Source organism: Muntiacus reevesi, chromosome 2 (genome assembly GCF_963930625.1).
Source record: "Muntiacus reevesi chromosome 2, mMunRee1.1, whole genome shotgun sequence".
In the NCBI taxonomy this organism is placed as follows: Eukaryota; Metazoa; Chordata; class Mammalia; order Artiodactyla; family Cervidae; genus Muntiacus; species Muntiacus reevesi.
Window position 1 is genome coordinate 28,832,199 of NC_089250.1, and position 23,749 is coordinate 28,855,947.

The following is a 23,749-nucleotide window of genomic DNA, read 5'->3' on the forward strand; positions in this document are numbered from 1 at the left end:
CCTGGAGAGTCCCAGGGATTGGGGAGCCTGGTGGGCTGCCACCTATGGGGTCGCACAGAGTTGGACACGACTGAAGCGGCTTAGCAGCAGCAGCAGCACAACAACAACAATTATATTTGGTCTTCACTGGTCGCTCCAGGGGTAAAGAATCCACCTGCCAATGCAGGAGATGCAGGTTCGATCCTTGGGTTGGAAAGATCCCCTGGAGAAGAAAATGGCAACCCACTCCAGTATTCTTGCCTGGGAAAACCCTTGAACAGAGGAGCCTGGCGAGCTATAGTCCATGGGGTTGCAAAAGAGTCAGACACGACTTAGAAATTAAACAACAACACAGCAACCAAGAATTATAACTAAGTTTCACAGGAAGAAAAATGTGTGCTGTGTGGCAGAGATGGCTTGTGGTCACAAACTCTTTCTCCCCCTTCCTTCTCAATTAAAAAAAAAAAAATCCTGATTTTATTTGGGCAGCAATAAACTCAATTAAAGGCTATTATTTCCCAAACTCCCTTGTAGCAGGGCTTGGCGTGTGATTAAGTTCTGGTCAGTGACACATAAGCAGAGTATTGAGTGGGACATGGAACTTGGGGACTGGGAGTGAAGGGAGAGGGAAGGGAAAGGCTGCTCTAAAGAACCTGGCTAAATAAAAAGGAATGAAATTGGGCCATTTGTAGTGATGTGGATGAACCTAAAATCTGTCATACAGAATAAAGTTAAGTCAGAGGGAAAAAACCAAATATCGTATATTAACACATATGTTTAAAACCTAGAAAAATGGTACTGCTGGACCTGTTTCCAGGGCAGGAATAGAGAGGCAGATGTAGAGAACAGATATGTGGACAAGGGGGGAAGGGGAGGGTAAGGTCAACTGGAATATTAGGACTGACGTCTATACACTACCATGCGTAAAATAGACAGCTGGTGGGAAGCACAAGGAGCTTACAGCACTAGGAACTCAGCTGAGTGCTCTGTGATGACCTAGAGAGGTGGGATATGGCATGGGGGTGGGAGGGAGGCTCAAGAGGGAGGGCATATATGTATACATATAACTGATTCACTTCGTTGAACCGCAGAAATAAACAACATTGTAAAGCAAGTATACCCCAAAATAAGAGCTGGCTCAGCTTAGAGACAAATCTTTTCTACCTTCTCACTCCTGGAACCAGGAGTTCCAGCAGCCAGCTTGGACTGTGGGTTAAGAAAAGAATCCACCACTAGGAAATGAAGCAGAAAGCTAAGAGCTGAGTCCCTAATATTCGTGGAACTGCCATATTCACTCTGAACTGGCTACATCTAGACCTCATTTATGTGAGAGAGTCAACTCTTGTGCCTTTGTTGTTGTTTGTTTTATTGTTATTATTATATTCAGCTCTCTCTATCAAAAACCTTAGTGGGTTTAGCAGAAGGAAACAGATCAGTCAAACTCAGGACTGGTGACTTAGGCCCTTGCTACTCAAAGTGTTGTCCCTAGTAGAGCAGCCTGGGCATCACTTGGGGACTTGTTAGAAATGCAGAGTCCCAGGTCCTGCCCAATCCTACTGAGTCAGAATCCACATTTTAACAAGATCCTCGGGTGAACTGTGGGCTTCCCTTGTGTCTCAGCTGGTAAAGAATTGCCTGCAATATGGGAGACCTGAATTTGATCTCTGGGTTGGGAAGATCCATTGGAGAAGGGAAAGGCTACTCACTCCAGTATTCTGGCCTAGAGAATTCCATGGACTGTATTGTCCATGGGGTCACAAAGAGTCGGACACCACTGAGCGACTTCCACCTTCACTTTGCAGGTGACCTGTATACACACCTGGAGAAGTTTGAGTGGCACTGCCTGAAAGTAAATACCCTTCGAAATACCAGACTAAACATCATGGGTTTGAATGACTTGCTGCACAGTGCTCTTATTACCTAGACTGACATCCTAAAAAAATGAGACAGATATATGACCCGATTTTAAGATCAGATTATCTTCAAATGATTAGTTTCTCAAAAGGTTCAAAATGCACTAAAGAAAAACAAACATGAAGGTTGTAAAAAGCCTAAAATTAGGCTCTTATAATTAATAGTAAAGTAGGGAGCTTTACACATAATGACAAAAATTCAGAAACAGTAACCATTTTGGCTATTTATCACATGAAAACTTTTTTATTCTCATTTTTGCTACTAGCTGCTAATCCCTGACAAGTTCACTTGTATCCTAACTGCCTAGCTGAAAACACTTTTACCTATGGAGCATTTAAAAGTGTAAATTATATTCTAATGTATTCTTACAGTCTGGAAATTTTCACTCCACTCCACAAAAGAACTCCTAGTAAGTAAATGCAATTCATTTTTTAATTTTTATTTTATTGAAGTTTACTTGATTTACAGTGTTGTGTGAATTTCTTCTGTATAGCAAAGTGGCTCAGTTGTACATATATATATATTCTTTTTCATATTATTTTCCATTACTGTTTGTCACAAGATATTGAATATAGTTTCTTGTGCTATACAGTAGGACCTTGTTTATCCATTCTATATATAATAGTTTGCATCTGCTAAACCCAAACTTCCATTCCTTCCTTCACCAATCTCCTCCCCCTTGGCAACCACAAGTCTACTATGTCTGTGAGTCTATTTCTGTTTTTTGGATAAGTTCATTTGTGTCATATTTTAGAGCCCACGTATAAGCAATATCATCTGGTATTTGTCTCTTTCTGACTTACATTACTGAGTATCATAATCTCTAGATCCATCCATGTTGCTGTTATCTGGCATTATTTCTTGTTTATGGCTAATAATGATAACAACTAGTTTGTTCTTTGTATCTATGAGTCTGTTTCTTTTTTGTTATATTCACTAGTTTTTTTAATTTCTTAGACTATACATACAAATGACAGCATACAGTATTTGTCTTTCTCTGACATTTTCACTGAGCATAATGCCCATGTGGTTACTAATGGCACAAAATGCCATTCTTTTTCAGGGCTGACTAGCATTCCACTGTATATACAGACCAGATCTTCCTTCTTCACTCATCTGTCAGTTGACATTTACGTTGTTTCCACGTCTTGACTTTTGCAAGTAGTGCTGCTATGAACACACGGTACGTGTCTTTTCAAATTATAGTTTTGTCTAGATATATGCCCAGGAGTGGGATTGCTGGATCATTTGGCAACTTTAAGCAAATGCAATTCCTAAACAAATAAGATGTTTTGAATCACTTGACTTTAACTAATTTTCAAATAATTTTTCTACAGCAGTATTTTAGGTGTAATTTACATACAATAAAATGCCCAGATCTTAATTATACTGCTGGATGAACTGGACAGTCATATTCACCCATGTAACCATCACCCCAATCAAGATATAGGACATTTCCATACACCAGGACATTCCCTCTAACTGCCCTGTGGTCGCTTCCCTCTTTCACCTCCACACAGAGCCAGCCGCATCTACAATGGGTACCATATTCTTATGTGACCAGAAAATGGAACCAAAGATGATTTTACAATTTAAATCTGATAAAATAGCACTAAGACCCATAAAGCTTCATGTTGCCTGCAGCTGGTCTTAATAAGCTTCTATCCTCTCTCAAAAGTTTGTCTAGAGACTTTCCCTTTTCGGGTGGTTCAGCAGTTAAGAATCCATGTTCCAGTGCAGGGGACGAGGGGTCAATCCCTGGTCAGGGAACTAAGATCCCACATGCCTCTGGGCAACTAAGCCTGCATGCTACAACTGGAGAGCCTGCACACCTCAATGAAGACCCAGCAGAGTCAAAATAAATAAGCTTGTCTAATATGTGGTAGGAAGAAAGGCAGACAACCTTGAGCTTGGTTCAATTAGCAGTATGAGTGTAGATGTGTGTGTGTGTGTGTGTGTGTGTGTGTGCACTCAGTTGCTCAGTCACGTTCAAGTCTTTGCAACCCCATGGACTATAGCCCTCCAGGCTCCTCTGTCCATGGGGTTCTCCAAGCAAGAATACTGTCCATGGGATTCTCCAGGCAAAAATACTAGAGTGGTTTGCCATCTCCTACTTCAGGGGATCTTCCCAACCCAAGGATCAAACCTGTGTCTTCTGTGTCTCCTGTATCGGCAGGTGGATTTTTCATCACTGAGTCACCTGGGAAGCCCCAGAAGGTAAAGTAATTTACAGTTAAATACAAAGTTTACTTTTTAAAAAACTTCTGATTTCACCAGGTCATCACTTGTGTTGAAGTTAGGAATTAGGTAAGCTAAACATCTTTTTTTTTCTTTTGTCCTAATCCAATATTTTTTTATTGGAGTATAGTTGCTTTGCAATGTTGTGTTAGTTTCAGGTATTACAGCAAAGTGAATTAATTATACACATACATGCATCCACTTTTTAAAAACTTCTTTTCCCATGTAGCCCATTATAGAGTAATTGAGTAGAGTTCCCTGTGCTACACAGCACGTTCTTCTTAGTTACCTATTTTATACATAGGAGTGTGTATCAATCCTAATCTCCCCCCCCCAAAAAAAATCCCAATCTCCCAATTTATCCTTCCCCCACACCCACCCTCAGTAACCATAAGACTGTTTTCTACATCTGTGACTCTGTTTTGTAGATAAGGTCATTTGTGCCCCTTTTTTATATTCCACATATAAGCAAATATAAATGTCGCATAATATTGCTTATATGTGAAATATAAAAAAGGGGGGGCTGGAGAATTTCAGGACTGTATAGTCCATGGGGTCACCAAGAGTCGGACACAACTGAGAAATTTTCACTTTCACTTTTCACTACATGATATTTGTCTTTCTCTAATCCAACATATTTAATTAAAAATGAGTATACAGATAGCTTCTGAGCACTCTCTTCCTGCTTAGAATCAATTTACTCCACTGATTTTTCAGTGGTTCACTTTTCCCAGTTTAAGAAGATAGGTAATGATAATTCACATACCAGAAAATTTTGAGAAAGGCACTTGTAGGTTTTGGTACACTGCAGATTTAAGAAACTACTAATACTAACAGTTCTACTTATAAACCCAGGTAACCAATTCTGAAGTGTCATATCCAAACAAAAAGTCTGAGACCACACATATTGAAATTCCTGGTTCCTCTCAACCAATGCATCCATATCCTAGAGAGACATTTTGTCACTAATTATAGTCAATGGTGCGCTGGCCCCCAGGAGTCAAAGTTCTGTTTGGGGGTGCGACGCTGCATACTTAGGTGCCAGTTCTTTGATGAGATTCACGTAGTCGGTTTTTTCTGCGCAGGCTCTGCACTCTTCTCCCCAGCCATGCAGTATCTGCTTCAGCTCTGCTACTCTCATCTTGGACAGGTCCACTGATGCCAAGTCCAGTTTCTTTTCTTCATGACAAAAAGGAAAGGTATACATTAAAAAAAAAAAAAACTAAGAAAAGCAAATGGTGTTACTTATCTTGGTACTGTCTACCCTGTGATCCAAAGTGGGGAAGGGTTCCAATTTCTATGGAAACCAAGACATACCTAAGAAAAATGTATCATATACAAAGCTATTAGGATAACTCATGATCTGTCAGATTTCCTCTCCATGGAATCATACTTACCGCAAAACAGGGACCTATGAAGCGTTTGTAAAACGAATAGCACCGCATCATAATTGCTACTTTTAAGGAAAAAAGAAGGGAATCAAGAGGGTGGTGCCTTGGGATGGCCTTGTGTGTGTGGCCAACTGAAAGCCATGGATTATAATTTACTAGAAAGTTATGGTTCACTTTTTCTTTTAGTTTTTCTTTAATGTGGACCATTTTTAAAGTCATTATTGAATTTGTTAAAATATTGCTTGTTTCATGTTTTGTTTTTTTGGCTGTGAGGCATGTGGGATCTTAGCTACCCAACCAAGGATTGAACTTGTACCTCTTGCATTGGAAAGTGAAATATTAACCAGTAGGCTGCAGGGGAATCCCATGGTTCAGTTTTTATAGAAAGATATGTCTGAGGTAAAACAGATGAGCATATATATTACAAAGCACTAATACAAATTAGTTTTTAATACAAATTTAAAGAATTTAAATACAATATTAAAATATAAATTTAAAGAATATAAATACAATATAAAGAATTTAAGATAGCTTTTAAATACAAATTTAAAGAAACCCAAACACATGAATGAAATTAGGAGCATTCTCACCAATCCTTAGCTGTTTTCGATCTCAGCTTAAACTCACCTGATCCCCCCTTCCCTACTGAGATTACCAAACCACACAGAGTTTATTTATAGTCCTTTGGGGTATACCAACTTCTCTAATGCTGGTGCTTCTGTACCAGCCAGTCTGGTCCCTAACATTCTTGTCAATAGGATCTATCACCAGCATCTAACTCCTCTAGCAAGACTATTGTTTCCCTATTTACAGATTATCTTCAGAGGATGTGAAGAACTCAGCTACTTCTCTATTGCCAAGCCCAAAAATAGAAAAAAAAATTAAGCTCATGACTTAATTAAGCTCATGACTTAAGCTCATATACTCGTGACTATGATTTCTGATTCAGAAAGGGGCAGTTTTTCTCTTTCAAAGGAAAGTGTCCTCCCCACCTCCCCAGCCACTAGATGCATGCTTGCGCGTAGCTACAGCACTTCAGTTGACTTATTCAACTATTGGTTCTGGGACTTCTCTGGCTGTCCAGTGGTTGAGACTACACACTTCCACTGCAAGTGGGGTAGATTTGATCCTGGGTCGGGGAACTAAGATCCCACATGCTGCATGGTGTGGCTAAAATATTTTTTTTATTATTTTTTAAAAATTAGTGGCATCCTAGGACTTTTTCAGTTTGACATCTTTTGAAGCATTTCTTTTTGACCTCTACATAAAAGAACGTGGCATTTAAAAGCCTTTTAATGACCTAACATAGCTGTCAAGTGACTTATCAAAATTTTCCAGTAAGTATATCCTAATTTAAAAGTTGAATTTTAGACTTAGGAATAAAGTTAATCAAGGAGGTCAAAGATCTGTACACAGAAAATGACAAGACTTTGATGAAAGAAATTGAAGAAGACACGAACAGATGGAAATAGATCCCATATTTCTGGTTTGGAAGAATTCAAAATGTCCATACTAGACTTCCCTGGTGGTACAGTGGATAAGAATCCACCTGCCAACGCAGGGGACACAGTTTCAATCCAGGATTCCACATGCCACGGAGCAGCTGAGCCCCTGGGCCACAACTATTCAGCCTCTGCTCTAGAGCACAAGTGGACTGCCAAGCCTGTGCACTGCGGTCACTGAGGTCCACATGCCTAGAGCCTGTGTTCTGCAAGAGGAGGAGCTGAGTATTTGAGTGTGGCGTGCTTAATCGTGTCTGACTCTTTGTGACCCCATAGACTAGCCCACCAGGCTCCTCTGTCCATGGGATTTGCTAGGCAAGAATACCGGAGTGGGTTGCCATTTCTTACTCCAGGAGGTCTTCCCCACCCAGGGATCGAACCCACGTCTCCTGTGTCTCCTTCATTAGCAGTCGGCGTCTTTACCACTGCGCCACCTGGGAAGCCCTCTGCAACAAGAGAAGCCACCGCAGTAGGAAGCCTGCACACTACAACTAGAGAAAAGCCCGAATAAAGCAGGACAGCCAAAAACAAATAACATGAAGTTTTTTAAAAATTAATTGTCTATACTATCCAAAGCAATCTATAGAATCAATGTAATCCCTACTAAAATGCCAGTGGCACTTTTGCAGAGATAGAAAAAAAAAAAGTCCTAAAATTTGAATGGAGTCACAAAGGACCCCGAATAGTCAAAGCAGTCCTGAGAAAGAACAAAATGGTCAAGACAGTTAATAATGCTGTATTATATATCTGAAAGTTGCTAAGAGAGTAGAGCTTAAATATTATCACAAAAAAGGAAGGGTAATTAGATGATATAATGGAGCTGTTCGCTAACCATCACAATTGGTAATTACATGATTATGATGGAGATATTAGCTAATGTAATCATATTACAATATATGTTTATCAAATCAACATATTTTACACCTTAAACTTACACTGTAAGTGTAATTGTACACTTACACTTACAACTTAAACTTTTATATGTCAATTATATCTCAGTAGAGCTGGAAATAAATCAAAGTTGTATATAAAGCCCTTTTTATTTGGAGGTTCACTACACTCTGTGCTCCAGAGAATTCTTACATTTGTGTGTGTGTGTATTTTGAATTTAAACTTTTTATTTCAATTGGAGTGTAGCCAATTAACAATATTGTGATAGTGTCAGATACACAGGAAAGGGACTCAACCATACATATACATGTATTCATTCTTCCCCAAATTTCCTTCCCATCCAGGCTGCCACATGACGTTGAGCATAGTTCCCTGTGCTATAGAGTGGGTCCCTGTTGGTTATCCATTTTAAATATAGCAGTGTGTAAATCTCAATACCAAACTCCCTAACTATCTTTTCCCGCCACCCTTCCCCCACCGGTAACCATAAATTTGAGAATCTTTACAATTTTTAACAGTGATTCCTATTCTTTTAAAAAAAACAGAGAAAGCAGACACATCATCTCAGGTGAGAAACCAACTAACACCTTCCTGACTGAAAACATATTCCAAATCTACACTTATCTTGATTGCTAATTTCATGGCTGATATGACGGAATACCTTTAAGAGTAGAAGCTTTTATAGCCCAAATTTTAGTGTTCCACAGCTCAAAGGCCCCTGTTCAATATCAACTTTTTCACCAAAAAGAAGCTGGGAAAAATTTAGAACTAGTGGTCTATTCACGATAAATGGTTGAAGGAGAAAATTACTTTCTTTTAGGTGCTGGTAGTTTCTTGAGGTTATTCTAGGGAACTTATCATTTGATATCAATTTAAAAAGAAAATTCTCTATGGCACCCTAAAGCTACAGGGGAAAGGTTGATACCAAAAGTAAATCCAGTCCATGGCTCCCCAGGGGCCTCTAGTGGCCAGCATTGTCCAAACATTAGTTAAGTATTCATTTCTTCTCAATAATATCTGATGAATTTGTCTATTATTCAAGGAGCCCAGTAAGATAACTTGCTCATAGCAGAAATTATTCAAAAGAAATGTGCTAAATGAAAGAATCAGTAAAGTTTTGTCCCTTTGGGAACTGTTTTTTCTATGGACTCAGTGCTTCCTCCTTCCACTTCATTACTTGGAAGCCAAGAAAAAGATGCTAGTCCATCATCACCACCCTGTAAGTTAGGGCTTGCCCTTGCCCATTTGAGAAACAGGTTGTCTTTGATATCTTCCAGATATTAAATCTTTTTAAAGCCAGATGTGTAGCTATGGCGCACAGGTATATTACACAGCTATGTTGAAAAATAAGACTAAAGTATTAATGATTTGGAGTTGGGTGCTAATTACTTAGGTAGTTTAAAATACTACACCACGTATGTAAGGTGAAACAGTGACATAAACAAAAGAAATGGACTTTTCCTGGTGGAACTTCAGGGGTTAAAGGATAGGCTAAAGGCGGAATTCTCCAGCCTTCTATAAGTCCTTTCCATCTACCCCAAAGACTGGCCCAGATACAAATTATCTGTATAAGAATAGATATATGTATGCAAAATTTATAAGGCCAAGGATAATGTTTTAAATAGGACATCTTCCTTTTCTGGCTGTTTATTTTTGGCACCCTTGATAAGTCTATTTCATCAGGCAAAATCTGATTTGATGTGATTAACCTATTTCCTAAAAGTTAAACCTGGCAGAGTGATAAACCTAGGAAGAATATTAGAGCCCCATTTAAAACTTCAGGGTCCTTATATTATCTTTGAGTAGATGCACCTTTGATCTTAATAGGTTACCAAGAGCTAAGTCACCATGAATAGCTGCTCCCTTGATTTTTTTTTTTTTTTTAATTGGCCATACCACATGGCATGTGGGATCTTAGTTTCCTGATCAGGGATGCACCCCATGCCCCCTGCGTTGGAAGGGCAGAGTTTTAACCACTGGACCACCAGGGAAGCCCTTCCTTTGATATTTTGAACTTTTCCTTGACATATGTAGTTGAAAATGTCTTGGTGATTTAAGAGTTTAAATTTTTCCATTTGGGTGGGCAGCTTCACCTAATGCTGATTGTGCCAGAATTCACTTTTCTTTCGTGAAAGAAGCTCAGACAACACTGAACCCATCCAGGAGCCCAGCATCCTATTAGCAAGTGTAGAATTCCTTTTCTTCTAACACTGATTGTTGAGAAACCTGGCCCCATGTTTAGGGAATTGGCAATACACTGGACATTTGGGGGGAAAACATTAAACTCCATTATACCATATTTCAGCTCACAGATCTGACTGTCCATCTTCTTCAGCTTCTCACATATCTTTGCGGCAGGCATGTGCACACTCATCGGGCGAGTGACCTCACTTAGGATCTTAGTAGCGGCATCTTTTGTTGCTCCTAGATAGTAGCACTGAAGGGGAGCAAAGAGAATTTAGGGTCCCAGACACTGGAAAAAGCAAGCAGTATAATTTCAAGAAGTGAGAAAGCGGTTAACCTAGTTTTCAAGGCCCAGATCTTAAATTTAACCCCTACTCACTAAGACACAAAAAACAATGACTCCATTCCCATGATCAGCCTAATTAGAAGTGCCCTGAAATTCACATTAAACTTAAAGACTAATGATAAGAAATAATAGTTGCTAAATGTTTTGTCTATGTCAGATGCTACTCTCAGGGCTTTAAAGATATTGATGTATTTAATTCTCATAACAAGCCTGTGACATTAGTACTAGAACTTTACCTATTTCACACCCAAGCCAACTGGAGGTCACCCAACCAGCAAGTAGAAGAGACTGAATTAATTTAAAAATCTAGCCTTCTGGTTCTGGGGTCCATGCCCTGTTCCATCATGTTGTACTGCCTTTCAGGCTACCTGAAAAGCATTTTATATTTAAGAATATAAAACTTAATGGTGCAGACAATGCTGAGATTTTTATAGTGTGTCAGTGGTGAGCAGTTAACAAGGCGAATTTAACTGACAAATTCAATACAACAATTTTAGGCAAAGTAAATTGGCCCCAGATTGTCTTTAGTGCTATAAAGACAGTATATTGGAACAAGTCATTTGTGTTTACCCAGGAAACACCATTTCAAGATAATAAAAATACTTCATTAATTATGCATAAATAATGATGTAAAAATATTTTGATAGGTTTCACTAATTGTCTTGATTAAAAACGTAAAGTCTACCCACACTTAGAACAGTAAATAAATTCTTATTAGGAATTCAATTGTATAGTAAATAATTTCATTTAAGAACTCATGGAGTTGGTTGCCTGTGTTTTTTCCAAAAAGCCAAATGAAACCAGACATATTCTAGGTGAAAATACATTGACTCCATTTTCCTGAAAGATCAATTTTTGCTAGCTTTCTACAGGGAACATGCTTGGGGCAAGCATCCAAACAGGAGAACATTAAACTCAAGATAAGAAATGAAACAGCAGTTTTCTCCAAGCACAGGGGGAAATGAAAGGTGAAAATTTACCATACCAGGCGGTTTTCTTTTCCTTTGACATCCAAGCAAAAGTTGATCAATTCTTTTTCTATGGTGTCCAGAGAAAAGTTGACTCCTCTGGCTATCAAAGAGTTGTAGAATCGATTCAAGAATTCTTGACATACTATAAGGAACAAAGAAATTATGTATTTGTGTATTTATGTACAATATCACCACTACCACACCTACGTACATGTCCCTCCCACCAAATAAAAAAGTATGATTCAGTGCATTGTGACAACAAATTCATATTATAGGTAAGAATGGTTTGGGGTCTGTACCTATTAGCTTAGTATTGGGCCGTGAATAGCATAAGCTTATTGAATCAATCCAGTCTGTGAAACCAAGTTCCACTCTCAAATATGAGAATTTCCCACCTAATATGAGAATGTCACTAACCCTATAGGAACATATAGCCAGCCTCCTCTGGGACATGATGCTAGGGATAGTTTTGGTAAAGCACAGAAAAGAACCAAAGTGTGTGTCTTGAATGAAGTTCCTTGGTAGTCTGCATCTGTGTCTTTGTTCCAGTTTGAACCCCTATCTAAACAATCATATTCAGTCCCAGGGTCCAAAGTTAGTGAAGAGATGACGATCAGAAGAGGCACAGGCCAAAGAACAACCCTAGTTACTGGCTATTGGCACCATTGTGAGTACTTTATGTGGATGAACTCATTCCAGTCTCAGATCAGAGTTCTGATGTAGATACATTTCTACCTCTATTTTACAAATGAAGAGGCTGAGTCAGAGAGAGGCCAGTGAAATTGCCCAGTAAATGGTCGAGGCAATTTGGTCCCAGGAGGTCTCACTCTGGTCCACAGCCTCATCCACTAGGTTAACAGGAGGAGCTGCTTTCCCATGTTGCTAGCTCAAAGGGGCAGGTGTGTAGTCCAAGCAAGCTGAAAAGGAGATGGAGACCAGAGCTTGTGCTGGAACAAAGCAGCCCTAATATTAGAAAGAGAATTTTAGGGGAATATCATAAGGAAGAGCAGCAAATTCTATGGTTGTTATTTAGTCACTTAGTCGTGTCCAACTCTTTACAACCCTATGAACTGTAGTCCACCAGGCTTCTCTTTCCATGGGATTTCCCAGGCAAGAATACTGGAGTGGTTGCCATTTCGTTCTCTAAGGGATCTTCCTGACCCAGCGATCAAACTCATATCTTCTGCATCTCTTGCATTGCAGGCAGATGATCTACTGGTGAGCCACCAGGGCTCATTAAAAATTCCAAAAGGTTTTGTCAAATCAGATTTGACGAACTGATCCAAAAATACATATGAAAAAACAAGAGCAAATGAAAGCCAAGAAATTTCTGAAGAAGGAACTTGGGGAGTAGATCTTACTGATATCAAGATAATTCTAAAGCTATAGTATTTAAAATATGATGGGACTGGTGCAGAAAAAAAGCCAGTGGAACAAAAGTGAGACTAGAAACAAATCCAGAAATCTAGAGGAACTTGGTATAGGATGGAAGCAATGTTAAAAATCAGTGGGGAAAAAATGCACAAGTCAATAAATGATACTCGGACCATATACCATGGGAAAAGATCAACTTAGATCCCTATCGGAAATGACCCAAATGTGAATCCCAGGAGAATAAAGACATAAGAGAAAAGCCACAAAACAAGTTTTAGAGGAAAGCATCTTCTTCATGGCATCAGGATAAGGAAGAATTTCTTAAAGAAGATACCAAATCAGAGGTTGTACATTTAATTACATCAAAATTAACTACTTTTGTAAATGCAGAATAAATCATAAGCAAATGATAAGACAAGCCACAAACTGGAGGAAGGTATTTACAACTTATATAACTGACAAAGGATTAATATTCCAAACACATTTTTGCTGTGGTCATACCCTTAGGTCCAGTCATTACCAGTTGCTGTATTCTCAGTGGAAACATTCCATTGTCTGATCTTCATCTGCCATCTTCCCGGCTCACACCCTCTAACATCCCAGCACCAACAGTTCTCTGACCCCGCCAGGTCACATTGGTTCAGCTACCTTTCCACCATGCTTCCTCACCCAGCCCAGATTCTGTGGTTCAACATTACAATCACTCCTTTTCACACAAATTCAACTCCCTTGTATCTCTTTCCTTTGTTGGACTCACCCAGCAAAATCTGATCGAAACCTCTTTCCACCCACTTGACACCTGCACTCATTTAACACCGGCTGGAGGAAACTGCACCACCAGGCTCACTGGTCTTGCTATTAATTCATGACTGCTGATTTCAATGAGCCACCAGTTCGGCCAAAAATCCCACTGCGTGGACCTCACCCACACTCTCTCCCACTCCCAAAAGGACGACTGCACAGCAGCTCTCTAGCAAGCCTTGCCTAACACCTCCACCCCATCGTCATGGTTGATCCTGCTTTCCATTTCTTCAAGGGGCAAAAAAAAGCAACAAAAGAGAACTCTCATTTGCCTCTGTCACCACCTCTACTGCACTTGTACCAGCAGAGTCTACTCTAATTCTATGAATGAAGTGTGACAACTCTTCCACCTGCTAAGTAGATCTATCAGCTCCCTGCTCCTGCACCTCTGGCCTCTCTCTTTTCCTGTATTGTTCCCATGAACATGCTGTTAATTCTCACATCTTAAAAGCAACAAAATCTCCCTCAACACCCCTCCCCCACACCAAACACCATCCCATTTCTCCACTCTTTAAGAAAATCACTCTAAAATAAATTTTATACTTGTTTCCAAGTCTCTTCTATTTTTAGTTTTAAATATTTATTATAGGTTTTTCTGTAGAAGAGAAAGATTTCTTCTGCCCAAACTCATCTCCTGTAAAAAGCATTTGGTTGGATATTTTGATGTAGACTTACAATCTTTGTAAGGACAGGGAAGCCTGCCATGCTGCAGTTCATGGGGTCGCAAAGAGTCAGACACGACTTAGCAACTGGACAACAGCAACAATCTTTGTCTTGTAACTTGAGTATTTACAACTTAGTACTTAAAAAATATAACAATGCCACCTGCAGGAAAAGAGCTACAACTTTTTTCTAAAGATAATGATAAAGTTTAAAATCAGGTTAGTGAAATTATTAAACTAATTAGTAACTAATTAGTTAAAATTATTAAACGAATTAGTAACTAATTAGTTAAAATTATTAAACTAACTAATTAGTAAACTAGGAACATTGTTTTCAGCAGTTCCATCCACACCGTCTAGAACTGAAGTTGGTCCCACATTATCTGTTCCACTTGATTTTGGATGGAAAAAGACACCAGATTAGTCTTGCTGGTGCCAGGACCAGGGGGAATTGCTACCTAGGAATAAGATACATGTTATACCTATGTTCTCCTCTAGGAGTTTTATAGTTTCTGGTCTTACATTTAGATCTTTAATCCATTTTGAGTTTATTTTTGTGTATGGTGTTAGGAAGTGTTCTAGTTTCATTCTTTTACAAGTGGTTAACCAGTTTTCCCAGCACCACTTGTTAAAGAGCTTGTCTTTTTTCCATTGTATATCCTTGCCTCCTTTGTCAAAGATAAGCTGTCCATAGGTTCGTGGATTTATCTCTGGGCTTTCTATTCTGTTCCATTGATCTATATTTCTGTCTTTGTGCCAGTACCATACTGTCTTGATGACTGTGGCTTTGTAGTAGAGTCTGAAGTCAGGCAGGTTGATTCCTCCAGTTCCATTCTTCTTTCTCAAGATTACTTTGGCTATTCGAGGTTTTTTGTATTTCCATACAAATTGTGAAATTATTTGTTCTAATTCTGTGAAAAATACCGTTGGTAGCTTGATAGGGATTGCATTGAATCTATAGATTGATATGGCTGATTCATGTCAATGTATGACAAAACCCACTGAAATGTTGTAAAGTGATTGGCCTCCAACTAATAAAATAATATTAAAAAAAAAAAAAAAAAAAAAAAAAAAAAAAAAAAAGATACATGTTATAATGCATTGAGACTTTAAGAATAACCAGAAGTTCTTGAATAAACTCGTCATTCCAATTTTATTTTTACTACTGCCTTGAATAAATTAGTTCCCAACTCCATACTCAGAGGCGGTTTAGTAGTGATTCAGTGCTTGGGCTCTGAAGTCAAACTTTCTGGGCCCTAATCCTGGCTATACTATTTAATATTAATTAGCTGTGACTTCAGCCCTTTCAACGTTGAATCATCTGACAATCTGCCATTCCTTTGAAGTTTTACCAGTCTTCTTTTTCTGTGCTTAAGATTTTCCTTTTGTGTTTTTCAGTTTCCTTCTGATGAGGTTAGATGTGGAATTATTTTCATTTATACTGTTTGGAATATGCTGGACTTCAAAATCTGTGATTTTGGGTGATTTTCATCAGCTTGGAAAAATGAGTTATCATCTCTTTTGCTCCACCCATACCTCTCTCTTCTCCTTCTGGAAGTCCACTTAAAATATGTGGGAATTTTTCTCTTGATCCACATTGTACCTTTATCTCTGTTTCGTATTTTTATTCTCAGAATCACTCAGTGATTCCTTCTTGACAATTTCTTCAGTCTTCAACTCTCTAATTCTTTCTCTCAGCTCTGTCTAATCCACTGTTAGTCCCACTTATTTCTTATTTATTGACTTATTTTTATTTGTTGGCTGGGCCGGGTCTTCGTTGCTGCGTGTGGGTATTGTCTAGTTTCAGTGCCTGGGCTTCTCATTGCAGTGGTTTCTCTTATTGCAGAGCATGGGTTCTAGGTACACAGGCCTCAGAAGTTGAGCTCGTGGGCTTAGTAGTTGTGGCACATGGGCTCGGTTGCTCTGAGGCATGTGGAATCTTTCCAAACCAGGGATCAAACCCATGTCCCCTGCTTTGGCAGGTGGACTCTCCAACACTGAGCCACCAGGGAAGTCCTAATCCTACTAATTTCTGTTTGTGCATGCTTATTTGGTTCTTTTAAACATATGTTGGAAATATTTTTAATAGTCTCCTGCCCTTTATTCATATTTTCAATCCCTTCATTTCTTTATATATAATAAACAGTTTATATTCTGTGCCTGATAATGCTCATCCCCAAAGCCTTTCCAGGTATGCTGCCTCTGTCTTGTCTCAACCGGATGCCACTTAGGATGCTCTTCTTCCCATGTACTTGTGATTTTTCTAATCGTGAGCTTTCTTTCTGAGAACTTTGTTGGAATTATTAGAATTTTGTGGGACTGGGTTGAAGGTAGATTCCTATCAGTGAGGTTAACATTTGTTCATACCTACTTGAAATCCCTTTAGACTAAATTGTCAGTTTGAGATGTTTTGGATCACCCAGGTTGGCTGTGTACATTTGGACTTCAATGCATATGTGTGGTAACTTGTGAGTATGAGTGATTAGGAGGTGTTTTTTGTTTTCCCTTTTATTCAGTAAAAAAGCTCAAGTACTACAATTCCCTTTAGTCCCTAGAGATGGTGGTAGAGTTGTGGTTATTTCCAGGTCACTTTTTATAATGAAGGTCTAGCTCTCTAGGGTCTCAAACTAATCGGAGGAGGATCCAGTTATTATGTGCCTAACTTGAGAAGGTTCTGGGTTATATCTTTATCCTTCCTTTTTATTGTATTCATTCTTTTTATTTTATAGCCATGAAAAATCTAAGTTCCAATCGCCTGGGTGGCAAATACCCTCAAGAAAACTCCCAGCGTCAGGGGTCCCTTTACCTCTTTTAGTTCCCATTTTCACATTGTTTTTGGCCTCTGAGTATGCCTTCCTGGGCTTCCCTGGTGGCTTAGTGGTAAAGAACTCACCTGTCAATGCAGGAGACATAGGTTCCATCCCTGGGTTGGGAAGATCTCCTGGAGAAGGACATGGTAATCCACTCCAGTATTCTTGCCTGGGAAACACCATGGTCAGAGGAGCCTAGCAGGCTACAGTCCATGGGGTTGCAAAACCGTCAGACACGACTTAGCAACTAAACAACAAACAACAAGGCCTTCCTAACTTACACTTCATATTTTTCATTTTATCCAGTGTTTTTAGTTGTTTTCAGTTGAAGGGCCAGAAATGTCCATTTTTAGAACATGATTGTTATGCTATTTAATAAGAACAGAACACTAAATATAATAGCCATGTTGTGGGTTTAACAAACATTTATTGAGCAATTAGTAAGTGCCTGACAGTATTCTATAGGCTGCTGGAAAAACAAAGTTCCTACTCTCAAGGATCACATTCTAGTGAATAAATAAAAGCATCTTGTGGCTATGAAGGAACATCAACTTGGTAAGTAGGATAGAGGGCGACAGGGTAATAGTATTATTCTAAATGGGGTGGTCAGGGAAGGTCTCTCAGATAAAGTTGTGTTTGAGCAGAAAACCTAAGGAAATGGGAAAACAGATTAAGTGTACTGCTGGGGAGAAACTTTCCAGGCAGAGGGAAGAATAGGGCAGGCGTGTCCTTGGCAGCACCAGGAACAGTCAGGGAACCAATATTGGGGAAGTAGAGTGATGAAGAGGGAGGGTAGTAGAAAATGAGGTCAAATAAACAGTAGCATGCCAGGTCACCTAGGGCCTTGGGGCTATGGTAGGGACTCTGGGTCCTGCTCTGAGAAGGGATGCCATTAAAGGTTTTGAGAGGAGTGCAGTGGTCTGACATGACTTTTAAATTATGCCTCTGGAGGTTCTTCAGAGAATAGCTGGCAGGGGGACAAGAAGGCAAGGAGCTAAAACAGTTTGGAGGTTCTTAAAATAGCTGCCTATCTTGGACCAAGGTGGGAGCCTTGGAGGTGATGAGATGCTGGATGTATTTTGAAGGCAAAGCCAAAAGAATTTACTAATGGATTAGATGTGGCATGCAAGAGTCACAAAGGTGTGGGCAGAGACAAAAGTCAAGAATGACTTCAAGGATCTTGGCCTGAGATACTGTAAGAGTGGAGTTTGTCATTTGCTAAACTGGGAAGCTCAGTAGGAATTCAGTCTTTTTTAAATGTATTTTTATTTATTTGACTGCATCAGGTCTTAGTTGCAGCATGTGGGATCTAGTTCCCTGACCTGGGATCAAACCTAGGCCTCCTGCACTGGGAACGCAGAGTCTTAGCCACTGGACCCACCAGGGAAGTCCCAGGAATTAAGTCTAGACATACTTCAGTGAAGTTTGAGATACTTCTAGACAACTGTGACAACTAATTTTATATGCATCCACTTGGAGAGTGTTTTTGAATGAGATTAACATTTAGATCCATGAACTCTAGGTAAACGGATTGCCCTCCATGATATGGATAAGCCTCTTCCGATCAGCTGAAGGCCTGAATAGAACAAAAATGATTGCCCTTCCCAAACATGAGGGATTTCTCCAGCAGACTGCTTAATAATGCACCATCAACTTTCCTGGGCCCCCAGCCTGTTGGCCCACAATACAGACTTTAGATATCTCAGTCTCCATAATCAGGAGAGCCATTCCTTATAATAAATCTATCTGTATGTATATATGTATGTATCTTCTTCGTCTGTTTCTCTAGAGAACAGTGATACACTATTTGACACCGCAAACAGTAAGGAGCAGCTAGGTATGTACATCTGGAGTTATATGATTATACTCTTTGCAGCCAAAGACGGAGAAGTTCAATACAGTCAACAAAAACAAGACTGGGAGCTGACTGTGGCTCAGATCATGAACCCCTTATTGCCAAATTCAAACTTAAATTGAAGAAAGTAGGGAAAACCACTAGACCATTCGGGTATGACCTAAATCAAATCCCTTACGACTGTACAGTGGAAGTGATAAATAGAGTCAAGGGATTAGATCTGATAGAGTGCCTGAAGAACTATGGATGGAGGTTCATGACACTGTACAGGAGGCAGTGATGAAGACCATCCCAAAGAAAAAGAAATGCAAAAAGGCAAAATGGTTTTCTGAAAAGGCAAAAAGGCCTTACAAATAGCTATGAAAAGAAGAGACGTGAAAGGCAAAGGAGAAAAGGAAAGACATACCATTTGAATGCAGAGTTCCAAAGAATAGCAAGGAGAGATAAGAAAGCCTTCCTCAGTGATCAATGCAAAGAAATAGAAGAAACCAACAGAATGGGAAAGACTAGATATCTCTTCAAGAAAATTAGAGATACCAAGGGAACATTTCATGCAAAGATTGGCACAATAAAGGACAGAAAAGGATCATTGAAAAAGCAAGAGAGTTCCAGAAAAACATCTACTTCAGCTTTATTGACTATGCCAAAGCCTTTGACTGTGTGGATCACAGCAAACTGTGGAAAATTCTTAAAGAGATGGGAATACCAGACCACTTGACCTGCCTCCTGAGAAATCTGTAGGCAGGTCAAGAAGCAACAGTTAGAACTGGACATGGAACAACAGACTGGTTCCAAATTGGGGAAGGAGTATGTCAAGGCTGTATGTTGTCACCCTGTTTGTTTAAATTATATGCTGAGTACATCACGAGAAACGCTTGACTGGATGAAGCACAAGCTGGAAGCAAGACTGCCGGGAAAAATATCAATAACTTCAGATATGCAGATGACACCACCCTTATGGCAGACAGCGAAGAAGAACTGAAGAGCCTCTTGATGAAAGTGAAAGAGGAGAGTGAAAAAGTTGACTTAAAGTCCCACATTCAGAAAACTAAGATCATGGCATCTGGTCCCATTATTTCATGGCAAATAGATGGGCAAACAGTGGAAACAGTGTCAGACTTCATTTTTTTGGGCTCCAAAATCACTGCAGATGGTGACTGCAGCCATGAAATTAAAAGATGCTTGCTCCTTGGAAGAAAAGTTATGACCAACCTAGATAGCATATTAAAAAGCAGAGACATTACTTTGCCAACAAAGGTCCGTCTGGTCAAGGTTATGGTTTTTCCAGTGGTCATGTGTGGATGTGAGAGTTGGACTATAAAGAAAGCTGAGCACTGAAGAATTGATGCTTTTGAACTGTGGTGTTGGAGAAGACTTGAGAGTCCCTTGGACAGCAAGCAGATCCAACTGGTCAATCCTAAAGGAGATCAGTTCTGAATATTCATTGGAAGGACTGATGCTGAAGCTGAAACTGAAACTCCAATACTTTGGCTACCTGATGCAAAGAACTGAGTAATTGGAAAAGACCCTGATGCTGGGAAAGATTGAAGGCGGCAGGAGAAGGGGACAACAGAGGATGAGATGGTTGGATGGCTCAATGGACGTGAGTTTGAGTAAACTCCGGGAGTTGGTGATGGACAGTGAGGCCCGGCCTGCTGCAGTTCATGGGGTTGCAAAGAGTTGGACATGACTGAGCGCCTGAACTGAACAGTAAAATGGTGCTAAAGGATGAGACCACAGGATAGGGAGAGATCCCAGGTCTCAGTGTGATGTAACTCCATTGTGTAGGAGTTGAAAAGATGTAAAGAACTGGAAAAGACTGAAATAAGAAGCCAATAAGGTAGGATGAGAACAAAGAATGAGTGTGTCCCAGGAGACAGTGAAGAAAGTGTTAAAAGGGAGGGACTGACTGATCAGTTGTGCTGAGTGTTACTGATAGAATGTGGAAAACATGCATTTTGCTAAGTTTAATTAGCAAATAGACCAAGTATGCAAAGGAGATACCTGCTGTAGTGATCAATGCAGAAACCATCTTTAAAGCTTTCTGGTGACCTCTGATTCTCCTCTTCCTGCAAAAGAAACCCTGTGTTCTGATGCCTCAAAGCTCCTTCTCTGTTCTCAAATACACCTTCAGATGATATCCACACTTCAACTGTTGCTCTGTCAATGTATTGCCTAGATGATGGAAGTTGGGAATTCTAACTTGCACTTTGAATGATATACTTTTGACTCACTAAAAGCTATGTAACCTGTTATTGAAGCACTATATAACGCATGTTCAACAGAATTGAACTATGCACCATGGTAACTGCTGGAGATGGTGTGGGAAGAGAAACAGTCTTGACTGTCAAGGAAGGCACACACGGAGGAAGCCAAAATGATTTCTCAACACTATGAGACGTGTACTAGATACAAAAGGGAGGCACCCCCCTGGAGGAAGTTGGAAGATCAGTAAAATATACTACATATGGGGATTACATGATCACCATCTAGGGAAAGGATGCAATTGTGGCAGCTGAAAATGGTGAATGTTGGTAACAAGGCACTGGAGCTGGCAGAAGAAAGAAGCAGAGTCAGTCAGAAGATAGAATCAGTAGCCCCAGTGTTTGATGGATTTAGGGGATCAGGGAGAGAAGTCTAGTCTAGTGGACTAGTTATACACTGGTGTCATAGCATAACAGACTTGGAGGACTGAGAAGGAGAGCAGAAAATAACTTTGGTTTATGACTCTGTTGAGTTTGAAGTAGAAGATATCTAAGTAGAGGTGTTCAGTTGTCAATTGGATGCAAGGTCTGGGACTCCAGAAAGGAGATTGGGTAGGTATAAACATCTGGGATTAATCCGACTATGGGAAGGTCAATTCCAATTGCACAGAAGAGTGTGTAGACTGAGAAGACAGGAGGGCAGAGGGTGGAATTCTGGAAAATTCTAACATTGAAGCCATGGCTAGAGAATTAGAAACTTACAAAGATACTGTCAAACAAATGCACACAGAGATAGGAAGCAAAAGCAGGGGGAAAGCAGTATCATAGCCATGAAGAGAAGAAATTTTAAGTGAAAGTGAAAGTCGCTCAGTCATGTCCAACTCTTTGGGGACGCCATAGACTATACAGTCCATGAAATTCTCCTGGCCTGAATACTGGAGTGGGTAGCCTTTCCTTTCTCCAGGGCATCTTCCCAACCCAGGGATCAAACCCGGGTCACCTGTATTTCAGGCAGATTCTTTACCGTCTGAGCCACCAAGGAAGTCCAAGAATACTGGAGTGGGTTGCCATGCCCTTCTCTAAGGGGACCTTCCCAGCCCAGGGATTGAACCCAGGTCTCCTGCATTGCAGGCGGATTCTTTACCAGCTAAGCCACAAGTAAAACCCAGAGAGGGAGGAACTAGCACAGCTAATTATCTTCTTTGATCTCATTAACAGCCCTCTGAGATAGGTATTATCAACTTGATTTTTCAAGAACCAGGTACAGTGCCAGTTGGATCCAGAAGGCCGAGTGGGACGTAGACCCACATATTCTACCTGCAAGTCCACAGAGGAGATTCTGTGAACAGAAAAGGACTGATTCTTCTGTATTCCTCCTCTTTCTAACGAGTTAAAGTACTCCTTTGTAAAGCACCTTTTCCCTGTGAAGTCCTGCTGCTGCTGCTGCTGCTAAGTCACTTCAGTCGTGTAAGTCACTTCAGTCGTGTCCGACTCTGTGTGACCCCATAGACAGCAGCTCACCAGGCTCCGCCATCCCTGGGATTCTCCAGGCAACAACACTGGAGTGGGTTGCCATTTCCTTCTCGAATGCATGAAAGTGAAAAGTGAAGGTGAGGTCGCTCAGTCGTGTCTGACTCTTGGCGACCCCATGGACTGCACCCTACCAGGCTTCTCTGTCCATGGGATTTTTCAGGCAAGAGTACTGGAGTGGGGTGCCATTGCTTTTTCCATGTGAAGTCCTAACAAATGTTAATTCTGTCCTCTGATTTAAGCCATTTCACCTCAATTACAGACAGTTTGTCACGTTTTGTCTTTTTGGGAGTTACAAACTAATTTGGGTTAGGGCAGCACGTGCCTGTACAGCTAGACGTGTGTGCACAAAATCGAGTCCACATCCAAACGCACCAGCTTTGACTGCGGCGGTTTAATAGAGCAAGACCAAGAACGCAGTCTGAAGGTGTCACTGGGCCCAGCTCGAACGTTTGCCTAGGCTTGGACGAAGGCGATCAGAAACCAGGGCCAGGGCCCGCATTCCTGAGTGAAATGTTATTTATAGCCAAGGCTGGGAGACGCCAAAGCTAAAAACAGCTGCGCTGTGACCTGGTGCCACCGCCATGCAAGCAGGTCTCACACCGCTCACCTTCACAGTCGGCGCCCAGGATCCCCCAGGCCTCCTGGCCCTGCACCCGCCCCGGGTTAGAGACCCAAAGTCCGGCGCAAAAGGCCACCATTGCGGCTGCGCCGCCGCACCACATGCTGAGCCAGCAGTTTCAAACTCCTCTCCACCTGCGAAAAGAACAGCCGCGCGGGTATCGCCCGCAGGACGAAGCGGCGAGGAGCCTGGGATGCAATGAATCTACCCGGAGTTGCTAGGACAAATGACGCAACTCAACCGTGAGTTTCCATTGGCTGTCAAGGAAAAGGTACGGAAGGGTGGGACGAAGGAGCCTTTTCGTCCCCGCCCCACCCCCCACCCTCCCCGACCTGCGCGTGCGTAATATAGCTCACGCCGTGCTGCCCCAGCGGGGCGGGGAGACACTCACTCTAGCTAATCGCCGACTGCGCGACAGAAAAGGCGGGACGTTCACGCTGATTGGCGGCGAGGCGGGCGGCCTCGGCAAGGGCCG

General features: G+C 40.8%; 1 protein-coding gene across 1 annotated transcript; it reads right to left on the reverse strand.

The window, feature by feature from the left end:
• Positions 1 to 1,964: 1,964 nt before the first annotated feature.
• Positions 1,965 to 23,514, reverse strand: CDNF (cerebral dopamine neurotrophic factor). The gene is made up of 4 exons (XM_065921153.1): positions 23,263 to 23,514; positions 11,431 to 11,558; positions 10,211 to 10,352; positions 1,965 to 5,310 (listed from the first exon to the last, which is right to left on the reverse strand). Exons 1-4 carry the CDS (start codon positions 23,375 to 23,377, stop codon positions 5,132 to 5,134), a joined length of 564 nt encoding a protein of 187 aa, XP_065777225.1. The 5' UTR covers positions 23,378 to 23,514; the 3' UTR covers positions 1,965 to 5,131.
• Between the last annotated feature and the right edge of the window lie 235 nt (positions 23,515 to 23,749).